This window comes from Mesoplodon densirostris, chromosome 7 (genome assembly GCF_025265405.1).
Source record: "Mesoplodon densirostris isolate mMesDen1 chromosome 7, mMesDen1 primary haplotype, whole genome shotgun sequence".
Lineage (NCBI taxonomy): Eukaryota > Metazoa > Chordata > Mammalia > Artiodactyla > Ziphiidae > Mesoplodon > Mesoplodon densirostris.
The window spans coordinates 70,637,993-70,657,993 of record NC_082667.1 but is presented as its reverse complement, the minus strand read 5'-3'; the positions used below and the strand labels follow the sequence as shown (position 1 = coordinate 70,657,993).

Here is a 20,001-nt window from a genome sequence, read left to right as displayed (position 1 = left end):
TCAATTTAAACAACAGAAAAATATCCAATTATCCCATTGACAATTACAGTCTGCACATTTCACCACAGGCGCAGAAAGCAGCCCAGCATCAGAAAACCAGCCACAGACCAAGGGTGTACACATGCAAGCCATTATCTACTTGGAGACAGGCTGGGCTGCAACGGCCCCACTGGCTCAGGGTAGCTGGGCGGGTCCTCGCCAGCAGGCCAGGGGCAACCCAGGAGGCCGCCTGCCACTAGCTGCAGCTGCATCCAGCCCTGGCTCATTTCAGATTCCAGGCTGAACAGAAACATTGTGAGAAAGCGATTCCCTCACAGTGAGACACCCCAAATAAAAGCCCCAGGTTGTATACTTGCTACAAAATCAGGCCTGATCAAGTCAAGAGATAAATTAGTGAGTTCCACAAGGGAAGGGACCACACCGTATTTGGTCACAATCATGGCCTTAAGCACACAAGCCCCATACAAAGCACATGATCTGCACTCAATACATATTTTGAGAAATTATGTGGAAGGCTAGTAAATAAAGGACTACCTGAACGAGTGAATGATTTGCTTGTGCAATGCCCTCAAGAACATCGTGGGAAAGACAGCCAGGATAGAATGCTGGCCGGCAGTCATGTTCTAGCCCCATCTGGGAACATGTATCTCTGCTCTGATCCTTGTCAGCGTGTCCTGGACAAGTAGGTGACTTAACCTCCTCAAGCCTCATTTCCTCATGGGATGGATGTTGTATGTGCCCCTCAGATTCCCCCTCAAGGAAGGACTTGTTGTCCCCAGCTGGCAGACCCCCCAGCTACTGCCCCAGAGGCACCTCACCTGAGGTCATGCCTGCCTACACACTCCAATGACAGATCAAGGTGGGATATGAAGGTTCTGGACACTCTGGCCAATGAACCACTCTGATCCCAAAGGTCCCTGTGAGGTCAGCTGAGTCGTCATCAAGCAGGCATCATGGCTCCCCAGCTCCCCCTGACCAGGCCTGCTTCTTTCCTCTCCCTTCCACAGGTGTTGATCCCAAAGGCACTCCCTAATAACCATCTTGAAATCTCAACTCCATCTCAATGGCTGCTTCCCAGAGGACTTAAACTATGGCTCCCGCATTAGCAAAATAGAGATAATAATAAGTATACACAAGGGCTATCATGAGGACTGAGTTGCTATGTGTAAAAGCATCCAGCTTTTAGCAAATGCTGGATGAGAGTGAGCCAACTTTGTTATGGGGGTTAGTGAAGCCCAGTCCTTTCATCAGTATTCCCACCCTCACTGGCAGGAAACCAGAGAGAAAATGTCAGTGTCCCAGCTTGATCTGTGGGTAAGAGAAGTAGTGGAAGAAAGGAGAGAAGGAAAGAAGGAAGGAAGGGAGGGAGGGAGGGAGGGAGAGGGAGGACATGTCTGGATGTGGCCCTGTGTGCATCCCTCAGACTGGCCTCCAACCCACCCTGTAGGAACCTCTCCATAGAGAGAGTCAAATCAAAGGACTGGGCCATCAGGATTCCTGCAGAAGATGAGGGCTACGCTGCGATGGGGGAAAGCACAACCCTGGGAGCAGGCAGACAGGTGGCAACACCCAGACCACCATGGCTGGGTCCCAGTACCACTACCACCCAGCCCAGAGCCAATGGAGGGAATCAATGTACCAGACACAAAGATGGGGGCCCAGAGACGCAAGAAGAAAGCAAAGATCAGCTAGAGACACAGCAGCCACAGTCCCCTGTGGCTGATCCCCTGTCCCCTTCAATCCCACCAATAAGTCCATGAACCTCCAGGGAAGTATTTGAACCTGAGCTTGAGAGGGTTTCCACTGCTGAGGGAGGGAGGGAGGGAGGAGAGGTGTGTTAGTATTACAGGGATGGCCTGGTGATGTGTGGGTTGGCACCCTGAGGCCTAGAGAGACCTTCCTTCCTGGACCCCAGCACTTACACGACCTTTTAAAGCACTTAACGACTGACATCCTGTTACAGACAATAAAGCTGGTGCTCAGACAGGTTAGGCAGCAGCCAAAGTCACACAGCTGATAGGAAGTGGAGCTGGGATGTGAGCCCAAGTCTGATTCCAAGGTCTATATGCTTTCAACCACTTAGAGTTCCCACATTAAAGTTTCCAAGAGTAGGGTTTTGTTCTTTGGCTTGTCTGTTTTATTATTTTTAAATACGAAAACCTCCCAGGAGATTCAGACACAGTCAGTGTTGAGAGAACTATCACACACCCTCCTATCCCCCACACAAATTCAGCTCAGGATCCCAACCCCTGGCCTCAGACTCGGTTGCTCCCTGCCCTCTGTTCTCTTCCAGAAGCCTGCACCTAGAAAAGCCCTATTTGATGCTATTTACCCGTAAGGATCTCAAATACCAAAGGCCTAACCCACATGATTCACCCAGGCTGTGAGATGATCCCACACAACTTGACCGTATTTATTTATTTTGTACATTGAGGTGAACAATGACACTCCAGAGTGAAATTCAGCCTCAGTGGAACACAACAAAAAGAAGTCAATTATCCAGCATTAATTATTTATCTGGGGACAATAACTACGGTGCTATTCCCCACGAGAGAGGCCTCTACAGCTTGGAACAAGAGGGAAGAATAGGTGGCTGCTATTGTCTGCCCATAATGTGGCATCAGATTGGACAAGTGAATCCCTCTGACATCCTGTAAATACACATGAGCCTCTGCTGTGAATGTAGCTCATGCACATGCCTCTAGAACACAGACGATTAATAGGGTTGTAGAGGATTAATAGGATTCTATTCCCCCAATATCCTGGGGAGGTGTGCCCTGGCAATGCCAGGCTATGACTATATTAAAGGAAATACCACCTTCTCTCTGCAGCCTGCCCTGCTCTAACAGAATTGTAAGGTTGAAGACATTCTAAACAAACATTTTTGCAGGTTGCAGTGTTTGTGGAACCATATTAGTCTGGTGTTTTCCTCCCGAGGTATTTACTGTACAATATCAGTTAGAAAACCTGTCCTGACTCTAAAAGAATAATGATCTGATTCCTAAATCATTTTTATGTAATTTAACTTTCTTTTATCTTTAAAAATTCTGAGGAGCTTGGAAGAGAGAGAGCAGTGGTTCCCAGGGGCTGAAAGAGTGCCAGGATGTGATCTACCTTGGCTCCATATTCTCTGGTCTGGGGACTTACTCTTTATTTAAAGAAGTTAACGTTGATTGAGCAGTTTCTATGTTTCAGGTAGGTGATTTTTATATCTTTATACATCTTTATAAAGTCTCATCACAACCCGATGATGTAAGTATAAATATCTCCATTTCGTAGATCAATAAACTGAAGCCCGAGGTCACAGCTAATAAGTAGCAGAACCAAGAATCAAGTTTGGGTGGAGTGGGTCCCAACTCCTAACCACTGTCCTAAACAGCCCTGTGATGACAGCTTCCCCACCCCCAGCACAGCCTCTGGTCTGACCATCCCAACACCCATGAGTTCTGTGGAGGTGTCCCAAAGCCCTTTTGCCACAGCTGCTGCTGCCCATCTGGATACACAATCTCCAACCTACTACCTGGGCAGGACTGGTGATGGGAAGACTAAGATTCCTCTTCATCTAGACAGTTCCACTCTTTTCTGATTATAAAATAATACTCAAAAATCAAACAAACAATATAGAAATGCATGATGTAAATAAGTTGAAACCCCCTGCCATTCAGGTGAGGGGTTAGTAGAGATTAGATGGTAGTGGCACCATAATATATTTAAAGCAAAACACTACAGAACAAAACAACGATTTAACGGCCTTGCAAGGGCTACTTGGATTCTGCTGCCTCGAAACATCCCCATCAAAATGTCTGAGCAAGAAATGAAGGGCTAAGTTTGAGCCTTGAGCACTCAAACTGAAAAGTTCCTCCATAGATCAAACCTGCATTAGAGTGACCAACCACCCCAGTTGGCCCAGGACCGAGGAGTTTCCAGGCACACAGGAATCTCAGTGCCAAAATCAGGACAGTCCCCGGCAAACCGGGACAGCTGGTCATCATAGATTTGCTGCCCTGGTGCCTCCACCTTTGCTTCTGCCTCAGGCCTCCAGGACCAGTCATGTCAGATCTACACCTGCTTCCCCATCCCTTTCACCTGTGTGAAGGCAGCTCTAGAGCCTTAGGTCTTTCCTTCTCAGCAGATCATCCGGGCCTCACCTGCTGCTCAGTGTATTCCTCCCACCCCCACCCCCACTGCCTCTCAGGGCAACAAGTGTTTCCCAAGGATCAGCTCCGTGCCCACTCCTCTCCCTGCTGCTCTGAGAGAAAGCCACCTAATGGTAGGCTGACCTCTTCCAAGGGGCTCAGAGAGGCCACTTCCCCCAGTGGCTCCAGCCTCCTGGCCCTGGCAGGATCCAGAGCTGCCTCTGGGGTCCCCTATCTTAGCAGCACACTTCACTTGACTCTTTGCTTCATTGTCTGCCTGGATCTTAAACTAGCTCCTTGGGGCAGGATATGGCTGACTCCTCTGTGCCCCAGGGCTCAGTTCCATTTCTATTTGCTTTGTGACTGTGGCATCCCCGATACCTTGTCCTAAGCCTCTCCCAGCACAGTGCACAGAGAGAGGGGGCCACCTGCAAACCTCAGGATCCTGGGGCTGGGCCTCAGCCAGAGTCCAGATGGGGCAGGCCTGGCCCTGAGACACAGCAGTGGGACTTACCGCTGACCCGGCAGGGGGATGGAGTCCAGGTGACGGCCTCCAGGCAGCGCCATCATGTTGACGCCAATCTGCAGCAAAGCCTGCCCACAGCGGTCGGGGCCCTGGAAAGAGAAGGCAGGATGGGGTCAACAAGGGTCCCCAGAGTGAGGAGGCTCAATCATTTTCTCTCCCAAATCCTGGCCACAAGGAGTCATCTCAGGTGTGGAGGGAAGGCCCCCTGGCCCTCCTCTGCTGTTTGAACCAGTTTATATTCCACTATCCTCACACAAGCAATGCAGGACTCAGGTCTGATCTTGAATCTAAGCCCCTAGCCCACTATGAACCCCTAGAATCTTTTCTTAGGTCTCATGGCCCAGCATGTACCTAACCCATTTTGCTTTGCACCAAATATTGGGACACATAGACTAGCAAATATTGCATAGGACATACTTATACTTAAAAAGTTTAGAGTTTATCTGAAATTCATATTTTACTGGGCATCCTGTATTATTAGCTAAATCTGGCAACTCTCTATGCTAACTCCCTAACTATCAGTATATACTGTCATAGTACTAGGTTCTTCACTTTGCTTATGCCTGGGAAATGCGACCCTGTAATGGGCATGGTGGTTGCTTCCCCAAATCCATTCCACTTTAGATGATGTAATTTCACGCAAACTGCCAGGAATTGGTTTAGGAATAAGCATGTGACTGAATTAAAGCCACTGAGCCATGACAGAATCGCTTCTAGGAAAAGTTAACTTTGTCCTTAACTGCTAGCCAGCCACAAGATGAGATAGTATCTCTCCCATTGGACCTGAACAAGGAAGCACGTCGCTCCATTGCTGCTAGAGACCATCTTGCAATCAAGAGGGGACCCAGCTGGAGAAGAAAGAAGGCACACAGAGGAACGAAACCTGCATTCTTGATCACTGAGCCACTGAATCAACCAGTGCTGAGTCTGGCCCACCTCTGGGCTTCCTAGTATGTAAAATAATAAAGTTCTGGGCTTCCCTGGTGGCGCAGTGGTTGGGAGTCCACCTGCCGATGCAGGGGACACGGGTTCATGCCCTGGTCCGGGAAGATCCCACATGCCGCGGAGCAGCCGGGCCCGTGAGCCATGGCCGCTGAGCCTGCACGTCCGGAGCCTGTGCTCTGCAACGGGAGAGGCCACAACAGTGAGAGGCCCGTGTACAGCAAAAAAAAAAAAAAAAAAAAAATGTTTTAAATAAATAAATAAATAAAGTTCTTGTCTAAGTGAGGATTTTGGTTTAGTATACCCAAAAGCAGCCTAACTGATAAAGGTGATCCAGGTTCCGGGGCCTCCAATCCCAGCACTGAGCACCCACTTGGCTTGCCTGTGCCTCAAAGGTTAGACCAAGACAACAGTGTTCTTCTTCCTCCATAAAATCAGCGGCCCACCTGTTTGTCTCCTGCCTCGCCATCCCATCTCCATTCTTCCCTCTCTGCCACCTCTTTCTCCAAGCCAATGAAGAAGCCTTCCTTGAGGAAAATGGAGATTCTGTCACCTTTGCCTGGGTAAAGCAATAGTCAAGAGATGGTTGTCTGTCACTTGTCCTATCCTGAGCTTGAGGACAGCAGATTTCAAGACATTCAGAGAAAACACAAGTATGAACTTGTGGGAGGATACAGCTGAGGAGGGCAGCAATTTAAGCCCAGAAAACTTAAACTCTTACACTATGATTAAAAGTGACCCTTATGAGAAAAGAACGGAGGAGGACTTTAATTAATAGTGATGTGGCTGGACATAAAGTACCCCTTGTGATGCTTGGAATAAAAGACAAAAAATGTGAATCTGAAAAGTATAGGGAGGAAGAAGCCCAGAATAAACTAAGGCTTTAGATCATTCCAGAGACTCACTGTCACTGCCTGTTCCCTGCTCTGCTGACCCCACTAGACTGTGAGACCCTGGAGGGCAGGGACCACTTGGTTCCAAGGGCTGGGCACTTAGCAAACACTAGACATGTCTATAGAAATAATGAGTGGAATGAATTTTTAATACATTTATGTTGAGCCCTAATTCTTCATCTGCAACTGAGAATAATAGTATCTGTTTTACAGGGCTATTATAACAATGACATAAGATCAGGAATGCAGAAGTGTCAGGCCAGATTGAGAGCTAAATGAATACTTATTATTATGTCCTGAGAGTCTGCGCTGTGTTCAGCCCTGTGGTCAGCTTTGCCAGGGGAGATGCAGAAAATTAGATACAGCATATAAAGCACCGAGCACAATAACAGTGCTCCACGAGGCCTCTTTATCATCAGGAGTATCATGATTTTTATTACTTTCATTATTTTCATTATTGAGAAGGTATATTTTTGGAACCCAGTGAGTCAGCAGCCTGAAGAGAATGGCACAAAAGAAAAAAGCTAGCAACAACAAGATGAGGTATTTGTTCTGTTTTCAATGTGTTTGACGAAAGAACCAAAAAGGGAAATACCAGCATCTCAGAGTGAATGCTTTGACGTGATCAGAGCTCAGTGAGCAAGCAGGTCTTATTTTAGCTCCATCTTCATCATGGAGAGAAGAAAGGGAGCAGAACAAAAATGTTGAAGAGGGAATAAGCTTAAGGCAAGTGACAGTAAGGAAAGTTTAAGGACACAGGAAGTTCCAAGGCCCTTTAAAGTGTGAACAAGTTAGGATTCTGTGAGCACACCCTAGAATATTGGAGGACCTCCTGGATCTGATCAAGTCGTATCTGAGGGACCCTGAGAAAGGGTCCCTGAATGCAGGAGAATATTCCGATTTTCCAAGAGGTAGGTTCCAGAAACACATCTTGGTGACCACGAAATTCTAGAACAGATTCCTAATCACTGGCCTGTGAGCCCGTCAGGGAGAAGCCAGCTAGAACCCAGATGGAACAAATCATGCTCAAACAATTTCTTCCTTTTCATTAGCAACCGCTGGGCTCTCAGCTGAGGGGGATGCAATAAACCTAATATATCTTGATTTTGTTAAAAACATCCGCTGAGATGTCCTCATTCCTCCATTTCATCCACAGCTTCCCATCAGTTAGGCCAGTGGAGGCTGCCTGCTAACAAAACCTTGGTTCATGTGATTGCATGTGTTCCCAGAGGCTGGAGAGCCCTCTTGGGGACATCTGGGCTGCACGTGTATCACTGCCCTATGCACAGACTGTATTATTTATGCCTCTTTCCCTCAATGGGACAAACTCCTGGATTGTCTGAAACCCCATCTTGCTCAGTGTGGGACTGTGCACCTACATGGCTGAAGCTGGGATTGTGAATCAGATTAGCTCTCAGAGGAGCCACAGCTCATATTTACTGGGTATAGGGAACAGGTAAGAGAGAAAATCTGGAAGGTGAGATAGGGACTATCAAGAGTTAATCTGGGGCTTCCCTGGTGGCGCAGTGGTTGGGAGTCCGCCTGCCGATGCAGGGGACATGGGTTCGTGCCCCGGTCTGGGAGAATCCCACATGCCGTGGAGCGGCTGGCCCCGTGAGCTATGGCCGCTGAGCCTGCGCGTCCGGAGCCTGCGCTCCGCAACGGGAGAGGCCACAACAGTGAGAGGCCCATTACAGCAAAAAAAAAAAAAAAAAAAAAAAAAAATTGCTAATATTTTTTGAGTGTGTACTATGTGCCAGGCACTGTTCTAAATGCTTCATATAGCATTAACTCATTTAATACTATCATCATCCCCTTGTTGCAGATGAGACCTCTGAAATTCAGTGGAACTACGTGCACTGCCCCAGATCACACAGCTAGTAGGTGACAGAGGACTGGTATCTAGGTTTTATGATCAGAGGGGAGATGAGGTGCTGGAGCAGGTGAAGATGATAAGAGCAACAAAAGTGACACAGGTCCAGCATTTGCTAACTGGAAGCCTGACTCCATTCCATGGTGGCAACACCCAGCCCCTACCCTTCACACACAGCTGAGCCCTCTTTCCTCTCACCAGCGCCTCCCACTGCTCCCACCTCCAAAACCATGAGTTCTCCAGCTTCTTTAAGTGTCGGACCTCAGTGACACAGCCAGAGGACAGAACAGTGCTCAAAAAATGAAGCATCCAAACACTGCACCCAAATGGTGGGAGGAAGAGGGGCACAGACAGCGGGGGCATCTCTCCTGTTGCTCATTGGTTGGTTCCTCTGGTGAGTCGTAAGGACAGAGTTATGGGTCCTAAAGGGATCAGGGGATGGGAAGCCACAGTCCCAGCTAAAGCCTAAAGTGTCACCAGCTTTCGAAGTGAGAGAGAGGCATGGACATATATACACTACACAATGGAAAATAGATAGCTAGTGGGAAGCAGCCACATAGCACAGGGAGTTCAGCTGGGTGCTTTGTGACCACCTAGAGGGGTGGGATGGGGAGGGTGGGAGGGAGATGCAAGAGGGAGGAGATATGGGGATATATGTATATGTAGAACTGATTTACTTTATTATAAAGCAGAAACTAACACACCATTGTAAAGCAATTATACTCCAATAAAGACGTTAAACATAAATAAATAAATAAAGTGTCACCAGCTTTGTAGAGAGACCTGATTCAAGCGTGCTGGGTGGCTGCCCCCTCCCACTGCCCTAAGCCAGACTCATCCTATTGAGCAGAGAGAGTAGAACCCCTCCAAAGCTGCTCAGCATGTCAGGAAACCAAGAATGAATTCAAGGTAACCTCTCTGCCCCATGCCATCTGTCCTCACTGGTATTGCAGAATGAACTTGAATTTTGGAGTCTGGTAGATCTGGATTCAAATCCTGATTCTGTGCCTGATAAGTACATGACCTTGGGAAAAGCATCAACCCTCATGAATGTGGTTTCTCTGATTATACCTGCCTCCTAGGAGCCTCATGAGCATTAAATGAGATCACTCATAAAACTCCCTTATAGATTAATATAATATAATATAATATAATATAATATAATTCAATGTAATATATCATGCACTTGGCACGTGCTAGCCTCAAAGTGGGAGTATACTTCCTCATGGAAGGAAGAGCTGAGAAATATATCTCAGGCAGAGATGCTACCTTGCCCATGAGAGAGGTGAAAAGGACATCTGCAGGAGTGAGCAGGAAAGAGGAAACTCCATCACCTCCACCCCCAACCCAAGGGCCTTCCTAATTCATTGGAAATCCTACCCCGGAGTTGGCAGCCTGGGTTCTGCAGGGCTCTTGGCTGTGTCTCCCCACCAGGAGTGGCTCATTTTCAAGAAGGACTTGAAGCCTTAAGTGTCTCTGATTTAATTCAATGCCTGCTGGGACAACTGCTCATTTCTGCTCCTGCATCCCATTAGAGGCAGCCCTTGCTCACCTCTGTTTGGCTAAGGAGCCAGCTTGGGCTCTGGAGGAAATGAAGGCTATTTACAGTAAATTATTCAATTAGAACCAGGAGCAAGGGCGGCTTCTGCTGTTGTCTAATGGGCCAAGCCGAGTACAGCTCAAGGCAGGGCTGGGATTGTTTAATCTGCAGACTCCATTAGGGCTGTCAACGGGAACAGAACAGCAAATATTGTGGAAAGCAGTTAAGCTCCAGCAGCAGCAATAGAGAGAGGAATGGGAGCTGGGGAAGGTGGGTGGGGGGAAGGGTAGGAGGGGCACTGACCCAGGGATTCAGTCAAGTCCCTCATCATACAATACCCTACCCCCTCATTATTTCTCCTCCATGGAATTTATCACAATTATAATTAAACAATTCACTGTGAACTTAGTGCTTAATGTCTTTCTCTCTTGAGGATCATCCCAGGGGTGGGCACTAGGTCTGACCTGCTCTCTGCTGTATCTCCTCCCCACTCCCACCACCCCACCCGCTTCCTGACACAGTGCCTGGTACATAACAATCAGATCAATTAACACTTGTTGATTGACTAGGTGAGTTCTTATTGAAGGAACTTCAGCTTCCGCACTGGTAAACCGGAGACAAAGATACCTATTTCCACCACACTGTTGAGAGAATTCAGTGAGGCAAAGGTCAGAGGGCCTTTTGCAACCATAACACACTGTGTGGAAAGGGCTCTGCTTCCTAACATCCATGGGACAAAGCACCTGCCTCTCCTGAGTTTTTGCAGTCCTCTCTGTCTGGTGGTACCCCTGGGCAGCCTCCCTCCCTACTCATCAGGTTCTCCAGACAGGCAGGTGTACCAACAGACAGTCCCAAAGCTGCACAAAAACTACAACAACAGGTAACCAAGGGGATGCTAAGGGAGGTCCATTGGGCCTCCAAGCAGTAGTAGGTGAGAATGGAAGGTGGTGGGAGGGGTCATGGAAGGTTTCTCAGGACATGCTCCCAAAGCTGAGAGAAGAATGTGGGAATAAGGGAAGGAGAAGGGGTGGGTAGGAAGTATGTGCGGGCAGAGGGAAGGGCGTGTGAAAGGCACAGAATCCTGAACATGGTAAGGTTAGGGAACTGCAAGTGTTTCTAGAAGGCTGGAGCCCTCTGGGCTCGTGGTAGAGTTCAGAGAAAGCTATCCCAGTGGCATGGAAATACAGAAAAAGTAGTGGTCACTTTCAGCTGGGGAATAGGCCAGACTTCTTAGAGGAGGTGTCTTAAATGCAGGGTGGGATTTTGCCAGGTGAAGATGGGACAAGGACATTCAGTGTCAGGAGAGCAGTGTGAGCCATAGCCAGGAGACCAGAAAATGGAGCAGGTATTAGAGACTCTCCTGGGGGCTGGAGGGAAGGTGTCTCTATAGTCCTATATACTAAAGGAACTGATTCTTTAGATTCTATCCTGTGGTTGATGGGAGCCACTGAAGGTGTTTGAGCAGGAGAGTGAAATAATCAGAGTGGAATTTCAGCTCCCATGGTGAACAGTGGAGTGGATGGGCCTCAGGGAATGAGACCAGCAGCCGGAGTTCATTTACAAATACAATCTCTACAAATACAATCTCCCGGGGGACCCCGAAAGCCCTAGGGCTGGAGTGGTGGGAACATGGGGGTGGAAATGAGGGATGCAATGAGCTTTGTGAAGTAACCACAATGGGCCTCCCTCCTCACTCCCTCTCCGGGCCTCTGTGTGACCTGTCTCCCATGGGTTGCAATAGTCATCAGAGATACTTCAGTACTGATAGCTGCGGCGGCCAGCCTCCTGCAGTGATCAGATACTTTAAAAACGCTTATTCCCAGGGGAGATGCAAGAAACCAAGCAAGCTGCCACCCAGCCCTGCTGAATGGACTGAGCCTCATGAAATATAGAGAGCGCTGGCTCCCCGGAGGAGGCCCCAAGGGCCCCTCACAGCTGTCAGACGAAGGAGCCCAGCAAGTAGGCAGAACAGACCTCAGGGCTCACAGAGCCAGCCTTGTCCCCTCAGGCCCTGAAAAGCCTGGATGGACAGCCCAGAAGGACTGTGCATCAGGTAGAGGGGGCTCACCCAGACCTCAGCTCTGCTCCTCAATTCTGGGGCCAGAATAGTTTCAGTAAAGCACAGACAAGATCCCAAGCCTCCACCTGATTAACTGGATACATCTACTTTCCAGCCCCTACCTGGAAAGTAATAGGAATCCCATATGCACAAATATGTCCATGAACTTGACAGGGGTAAGACCATAGCCGCCAGCCAAAATCCAGGCAGCCTTCCTGGAGGAGCTCACATCATAATCTTAGAGTATTAGAACTAATAGGAAGCATTAGCGATTAACCCCTTGTAATAATAATAATGATGATAATAATAATAATACAAAAATGAGGAGGAGTAGAGGGAGAAACACTTATTAGGTGCTGTGTGTCAAGCACTGTTCTAAATGCTTTACAGTTAATCCTCAAAATAACTCTATGAAGTAAGTTACTATTATTGTCTCCAGTTTTCTGATGAGGAAACTGAAGCACAGAGAGGTCAGCATGAACAGATAGAGAGACATTCAGAGAGGGGAAGAAATCTGCTTGAGGTCACACAGTAAGCTGAGCTACACCTGGGACCTGCACCCAGGTCTCCTCACTCCCATAAACTCCTCCCATGGGAAATCCAAAGAAGGCTGTTCCTGTTAAGGGTCTGAAGAGACCCATCCAGGTTCAGAGCAATTTACCCTAGGAAATCAGTGGCGTCACAGTTCCCCATCTGTAAAACTGGGATAATTACACCTGCTCTCTCTCCTTTGCTATGATTACCAAGCAAAGGGGAATGGACAGTGGACAGGGAAGTTCCAGGGATTCCTGGTCTGATTCAGCTCAGCCTTGGAATGGGACAGGCAGGTTGACTCAGAGGTGCCCATGAGTCCCCAAAGGTTGGAGGAAAAAGGGCCCCGTCAAGCTTTCCTGGCTGAGGCCCATGTGTCCCAGTCCCTGATTAACATGACCACCCATCCCCCAAATGGTTCCAATTTGTCAAAGCCAACCCCCAGCAGCCTCCCCTGAAGTAGTGTGAGAGACAATCCTGTAGGGAGGTCCAGGCCCCTGGATCCAGGAAAGCCATGGATGCCTCCATCCTGTGACTCAGGGTGGGCCCTTCCCAGCTCCAGGGCTCTGACACCCCACATGCCCATGAGAGGAGCACCAAGCCCTGAGCCACACAAGGAAACAACAGTTACTGGCATCTGTGAGCTGGCCCTGAGCTGCTGATTTTCTAAGGGTCATAAGTGAGAAAATGGTGCCCCAGACCTCCAAGACCTTAGGTGGTATGCAGCCCCTGAGGGAGGCTTGGCTGGGCCTTTGGGCCACCACCATCCAGAGCTCTGCTGGTTAAGAATGCAGACTGCCAAGGTTCAAATCCCAACTCCATCAGTTATTAGCTGTGTGACCTTGGGTAGTAGGTTTCCTTATCTGTAAAGTGGGGTTCCTGTATCATAAGGTTGAAATGGAAGTGATGGTTCCTTCCTCATGTCACTGCTGTGCAGATCAGTAAGATCACATATATGAAGTACTGGCACCCAGGGGTGCTTGATATAAAGATTGGTTCCATTTCTCTTCTGGGGAAAACAGTACCTGTAGAGAGCAGCCAAACGGAGGCCATTCTACCACCTCCTGAACTATGTCCAGCTAGTCAACTGCTTCTTACTCATTAACTTTTTAACTATCCCTTCTTTCTACCTTTTCCTGATGTAAATGTCAGCCAACTACTCGAATGTTCTTTAGCTTCAATTCGCAAAAGCAAGAGTCCTCTCTCACTGGGCCCAGGGCCCAGGATGCTAAAATTAACAATCAGTATACTTTAAGCTAATGACTTACTGGTCGTGGCTGCCACGAATAGACATAACTCTCAGATAAAGGCCATTAGAGAAAATTGAATAGCTCCAATGTGGTGAAAATTTGGATACATCCTGTTTCATAAATCACGCTCAGAGGTCACACTGGGCAAGCTATTTCCCTCTCTGAGTCATGATGAGGACCCAGCTTGAGGGGTGTCTATATACCCTTGGGAGAGAGGACAGAAGAGAGAAAACGGTACACTCTTTTGCAATTTCACTAATGTCATTTTCTCTTACTTCTAAAGCCATGAGCAGACCATGGTGCTACATCAACAACCATGATAGTCTGACCTTCTCTGATTTTATTTCCTTCTCAAATCCTCCAAACTGGAGATTACTCAATAACATCTGGAAAGTAGCATGATGAGGTTATGGAAATCCAAAAGCTCGGGATTAGGATCCCAATCCCGGTTTTGTCTCTTACTAGGGCTCTCTGACCTTCAACCTCTTCATCTGGAAAATGGGAATTGAATCTATTTTCAGGGTTGTTGAGAATCACATAAAATCATGTACCCTGCATGATGCTTATAAGAGCAAGTGAAATAACAATACCATAACTACTTTGAGCCAGGGAGACAAGTTAAAGTTGTCACACAGGAAGTCTCATGGTATCTATCTTTGTGCCTAAGGAAAGATCCATTTCCTACCCAGACCTCGGGCCCAGAGAGCTGCTTCACACTAAAGGGGATTAAAAAGCAGGATATATTACATATATTGAGAAGAAGAAAAGCCTCCCATGGAGGAAATTTGATAAAGACCTCATACATAGAGACCATGCTTTGAATAAGCACAAACAACGACACTAAGACATTTTCTATAATCAGTAACATTGGCCATGAAGAAACAATTAACATCCCAGTTCACACCCTATGTGACCCAAGTAGTGTGGGGCATTTGAAGGAGAGTCCAGACTGAACCAGAACTTTGGCTCAGCCGCAATGGCAAAGGGTTCTCAGCAGCTCACTAACGAAAAAGTACAAAAGACAGGGAACCAGAACCCATTCTAGGGCCATTGTAAATAGAATAACCCAGAGTGAGAGCACAACACAGTCATTCTCAACAAATCCTACTGTCATTATCATAACGTCCTCAGATAAAAGAATCCTTTTGCACAGCAAAGGAAACCATAAACAAGACCAAAAGACAACCCTCAGAATGGGAGAAAATATTTGCAAATGAAGCAACTGACAAAGGATTAATCTCCAAAATTTATAAACAGCTCATGCAGCTCAATAGCAAAAAAACAAACAACCCAATCCAAAAATGGGCAGAAGACTTAAATAGGTATTTCTCCAAAGAAGATATACAGACTGCCAACAAACACATGAAAGAATGCTCAACATCATTAATCATTAGAGAAATGCAAATCAAAACTACAATGAGATATCATCTCACACCAGCCAGAATGGCCATCATCAAGAAATCTAGAAACAATAAATGCTGGAGAGGGTGTGGAGAAAAGGGAACACTCTTGCACTGCTGGTGGGAATGTGAATTGGTACAACCACTATGGAGAACAGTATGGAGGATCCTTAAAAAACTAAAAATAGAACTACCATATGACCCAGCAATCCCACTACTAGGCATATACCCTGAGAAAACCATAATTCAAAAAGAGACATGTACCAAAATGTTCATTGCAGCTCTATTCACAATAGCCCGGAGCTGGAAACAACCTAAGTGTCCATCATCGGATGAATGGATAAAGAAGATGTGGCACATATATACAATGGAATATTACTCAGCCATAAAAAGAAATGAAACTGAGCTACTTGTAATGAGGTGGATAGACCTAGAGTCTGTCATACAGAGTGAAGTGAGTCAGAAAGAGAAAGACAAATACCGTATGCTAACACATATATACGGAATTTAAAAAAAAATGTCATGAAGAACCTAGGGGTAAAACGGGAATAAAGACACAGACCTACTTGAGAATGGACTTGAGGATATGGGGAGGGGGAAGGGTAAGCTGTGACAAAGCGAAAGAGAGGCATGGACATATATACACTACCAAACGTAAGGTAGATAGATAGTGGGAAGCAGCCACAGAGCACAGGGACATCAGCTCGGTGCTTTGTGACCGCCTGGAGGGGTGGGATGGGGAGGGTGGGAGGGAGGGAGATGCATGAGGGAAGGGATGTGGGAACAGATGTATATGTATGACTGATTCGCTTTGTTATAAAGCAGAAACGAATAAAAAAAATAAAATAAAATAAAAATAAATAAAAACAAAAACCATAAAAAAAAAAAGAATCCTCTATGCGAGGGTGCAGTGTGAGGTACTTGGACCACATGTTCCAAATATGATTATCTGAGTTAATTAATTGGGGCACGGAGTGGGTCAAACATGAAAAACAGCCCATTCATAGAATGCTGTCTTATTGAGGCTCAATTATGTTTAGGAAGCCATATATCACAGTAACACCTGAACAGTACTTTACACAGTGTCTAGCACAGAGTAGGAGCTCAATAAATGTTAGTCATTCCCCAAGAGAGTGTTTCATTGTTCTCCAAAAACATCTTACTCTTCCGTAATTCTACGCATTGGTCATGCCACTCCAGCACATCCAGACTGAAATCTCCTCAACTCTCTTTTTATATCTCTAAGTAATATCAATGTTTCAGAACTCAGCTTTAATCCTACTTCATCTGGGAGGCCTCCAACCACCCTAACCTATAGTAATTTCTTCCTCCAACAAGTTACTAGGAATAAATCAAACTCTGATGTCTTAAATTTTTTTAAATTATATTGTAATGAAATGTATGCTTTCTTCCTGTTCCTCTCTCTTCACCTTCTGTCTCCTGAGTGATGCCAGAGCATCTGGAAAGGTCAATATGGCAAAGCCAAAAGATGGAAGAAGATGAGTCCTGAATCACAGTTTGAAGCAGAGTCACCCAACCCATATCAGTCCGTGTAGTAAGCAAGAAATAAACATAGTGTGCTAAGTCACTAATATCTGGGGGGTCATTTGTTGCACCAATTAATCTTAATTAACCTAATTGTGAAAATTAAAGTAAATATGATATATAAGTCACTCCTAAGTGTGTTAGGCACAGAGGTCTCTCAATAAATATGTTTCTCCCCTTCCTCCTCAGTCTTAGAGAAGATGGTAGAATATTGTGTTTGTCTACTGACAATTATCCTTCTGGACACAGACTCTAATTCATGCACAAAACAGCCAGAGTCCAAAAGTTGATGAGGTAATGGTAGAATGGAATAAATACCTACAAACATTTAAAGTCCTATCAATTGAGACTAATGTTCCATTTCTCAATCACTGTAGTCTTTGCTCATATGTATCCATTCATAATAATAGCCAAAATTTAGTATTGTCAGGTGGTTCTAAGATGCATTTTTTTCATATTTTAACATATGAAATTGGGATGTAATTTCAGTCAATGGCATCTTTGCATTGTGTCATAGTTTAATTGAAAGCATGTTTTCTTTTTTATGAAGTTACAGGGCATCTTACTGTCTGTGGCATCTTAAATTTAATGAAATATGGTATTGGGCACTTAACTGTATGTCAAGTACACTTCTAGATTCTTTTTATAAGTTAGTTTATTTCTCAAAAAAGTTTCAAAATAATTAGTACTACTATTATCCCCATTTTGAAGACATGGAAATGAAGATCCAGAGATTCAATAATTTGCTACGGTACATAGCTAGTAAGTTGAGTGAGGGTAATGACTGTACCCTCTCTTTAAGGAAATCCATACTATGCCACTATGTTTTAGCATCTGATTTTTACTTGATAATTGATTTCTCTTCTTATAGAGAAAGTTCACACAGGAATTTTATGTACAGCAATATGGTACAACATAGATCCTAAAATACTTCTTCATAAGAAGAATTTTAAAGGATTGATAAAGATGTTTTAATGTTTTGAAAATGTATCACTCAGCTGGCAAAAATGTAGGAAATCTGGAGAAACCAAAAGGAAGGCAAAAGCAGGAACCAAGAATAACAAGCAAGAGCTGAAGGCAGTTTTTGCCCTGAGAATATCTGCTGAATTCTGTATTCCCTAAGCTTCTGTTCCATGTAGGTATGGGGTAGAGCAGACAAGGGACAAAGCCTAGGGGCTAGGGAAACAATAAAATAGTGGTCTAGAAGGTCAGAAACCCAATGCAAAGGTGAATGAGAAATACATCTCCTATTCAGAAGGTGCAAGAAAAGTTGTCTTTCCCAACTTTGATGCTGGGTTAAAGGGAAGTAAAGTCTCTCCTGAGAATTAATGACCACAATATGACCTTCAGAAAGGTTTGTAACCTGAATTCACATTATCTATGAAGGGAAAAAACTCGATTAGAGAATTTAGCTTCAAGAAATAAAAGACAGTCTTGGAGACATTTTCAAGGAACAGAGCCTATAAAATATGATCAAGCAGATTTCAGAAAGAACCAGATAGAACTTATATAAATTTAAAATATAATAATTAAAATGAAAAACTTACTGGACAGATTAATCACAGCTAAAGATTGGATTGGTGTATTAAAAGACAAAACAAATGAAATAATCTGAAATGCAGCCCAGAGAGAGAAAGAGACAAAAAATATGAGAGAACTAAAGCTAAGGAATAGAAAGTAAAATAGCCTCACAAGTATTTACTCAGATTTCTAAAAGGAGATAAGAGAGAGAATAGGGGGAAAAGTGATATCCAAAAAATAGTGGCTGAAACATTTCTCAAAATTTTTGAAAGACAAAACAACTTCCAAATCCAGAAATCCCAATGAATCCAAGCAGGAAAAATGCAAAAGATATACATACCCTAGATAACTCATAAGACTAAAGGGCACAAAAGACAGAGAAGTTTTAAAAGCATCCAAAGGTAAAAAGAGAGACAGAGACAGACAGACAGACAGAGACAGAGAGAAATTAGATTTACAGGTGACCATTAAATAACAATGATGAAAGTCAGGAGAGAGTGGAAAAATATCTGATTACAGAAAATAATTATCCTAAAATTCTATCCCCAAAGAAACTCTCTTTCAAGAATAAGAAGGAAATAAGTACATTTTCAAACAAGTAAAAATCCCACACCAAAGGAAATTCTAAAGGAATTATTTCAGGCAGAAAGAATGTAATGTCAGAAGGAAGGTTTGAAATATAAGAATGAATGATGAGCAAACTTATGTTTACTATGTGAGTAAATACAAACAAACCTTGACTGTAAGAAACAATAAGAATACCTCATTTGTGGGATAAGGAAAGAAAGAGAAATCTCAAATATGTATATGTAAATTCAGAAGGGGATGACTAAAGTAAGTTAAAGTGTTCTAATTTTCTTTTATTCGGGAGGAGGAAAATAGAAATGTAAATTAACTTTAGCCTTATTAGGTTATTATTTATGCTATAATATTTAAGGTAACCAACCAAAAGAATACACATAGAGGTAGAGATAGATATTACCCTTCAAATATGTAGATGGGGGGAAAAACAAGTAATAAAAAAATTCCAAAATAGGAAAGAAGTGTGGGGTGGGGGTGTATCAGTGAATAATAGCAATGACAGTAAGGAGAGAGAAACTAAACTAGCCACTTGTAAGCAAAGATTATAAAGCATGTATTACAGACAGAGAGAGAGAAAGAGAAAAAAAGAGAAAGAGAGGGAGGGAGAGAGAGAGAGAGAGAGAGAGCAGGAAAGAGAGAAAGTGTGCTATGTGCTGGCTACAAGAAATAGCCCTAAAACAAAACACCCAAAACAGCTTGAAGTTAAAGACAACAAATGATACACCATAGAAATATTTACCTAAAGAATTCTGGTGCTAATGTATTCATATGATACAAAACAAAGTTTAAGATAATAAGCATTATAGAGGTAAAGAGATGCACTACATAAAAATTAAAAGTTCAGCCCATCAAGAAGATATAATAATGACGTACATAATAACAATAATACAGATATACAAAGTAAAAACTGATAAAATTTCAAGGAGAAATGAATGAGTTCAGAATCACAGATGGAGATTCCAACACAATTCTGTCATTGACTGACAGTTCAAGCCAAAAAAAATCAGTAAAGATACAGAAGATTTGAATGTCACAATTAAGTTAGAGTTAATGTTTATGAATAGAACACTGCATTCAACTTATCAGGAATACACATTTTTTTCAAGGATTCATGAGTCATGATTTTTTTTTAATGACTAGTGACTGGATCGTAAAGCAAGTTTCAGCAATTTTCAAATGACTGGTATCCTACAGATTGTAATC

General features: G+C 44.5%; 1 protein-coding gene across 4 annotated transcripts in view; it reads right to left on the bottom strand.

Moving 5' to 3' along the window:
• Positions 1-20,001, bottom strand: part of INSC (INSC spindle orientation adaptor protein) — a 134,247-nt gene that overhangs the window by 86,205 nt on the left and 28,041 nt on the right. For all 4 annotated transcript variants that reach the window (XM_060103879.1, XM_060103882.1, XM_060103881.1 and 1 more), the window contains exon 2: positions 4,651-4,751. In XM_060103879.1, the coding sequence (XP_059959862.1) occupies positions 4,651-4,706 (56 nt within the window). In that variant the 5' untranslated portion in view covers positions 4,707-4,751. The remainder of the gene's footprint in view (positions 1-4,650; positions 4,752-20,001) is intronic.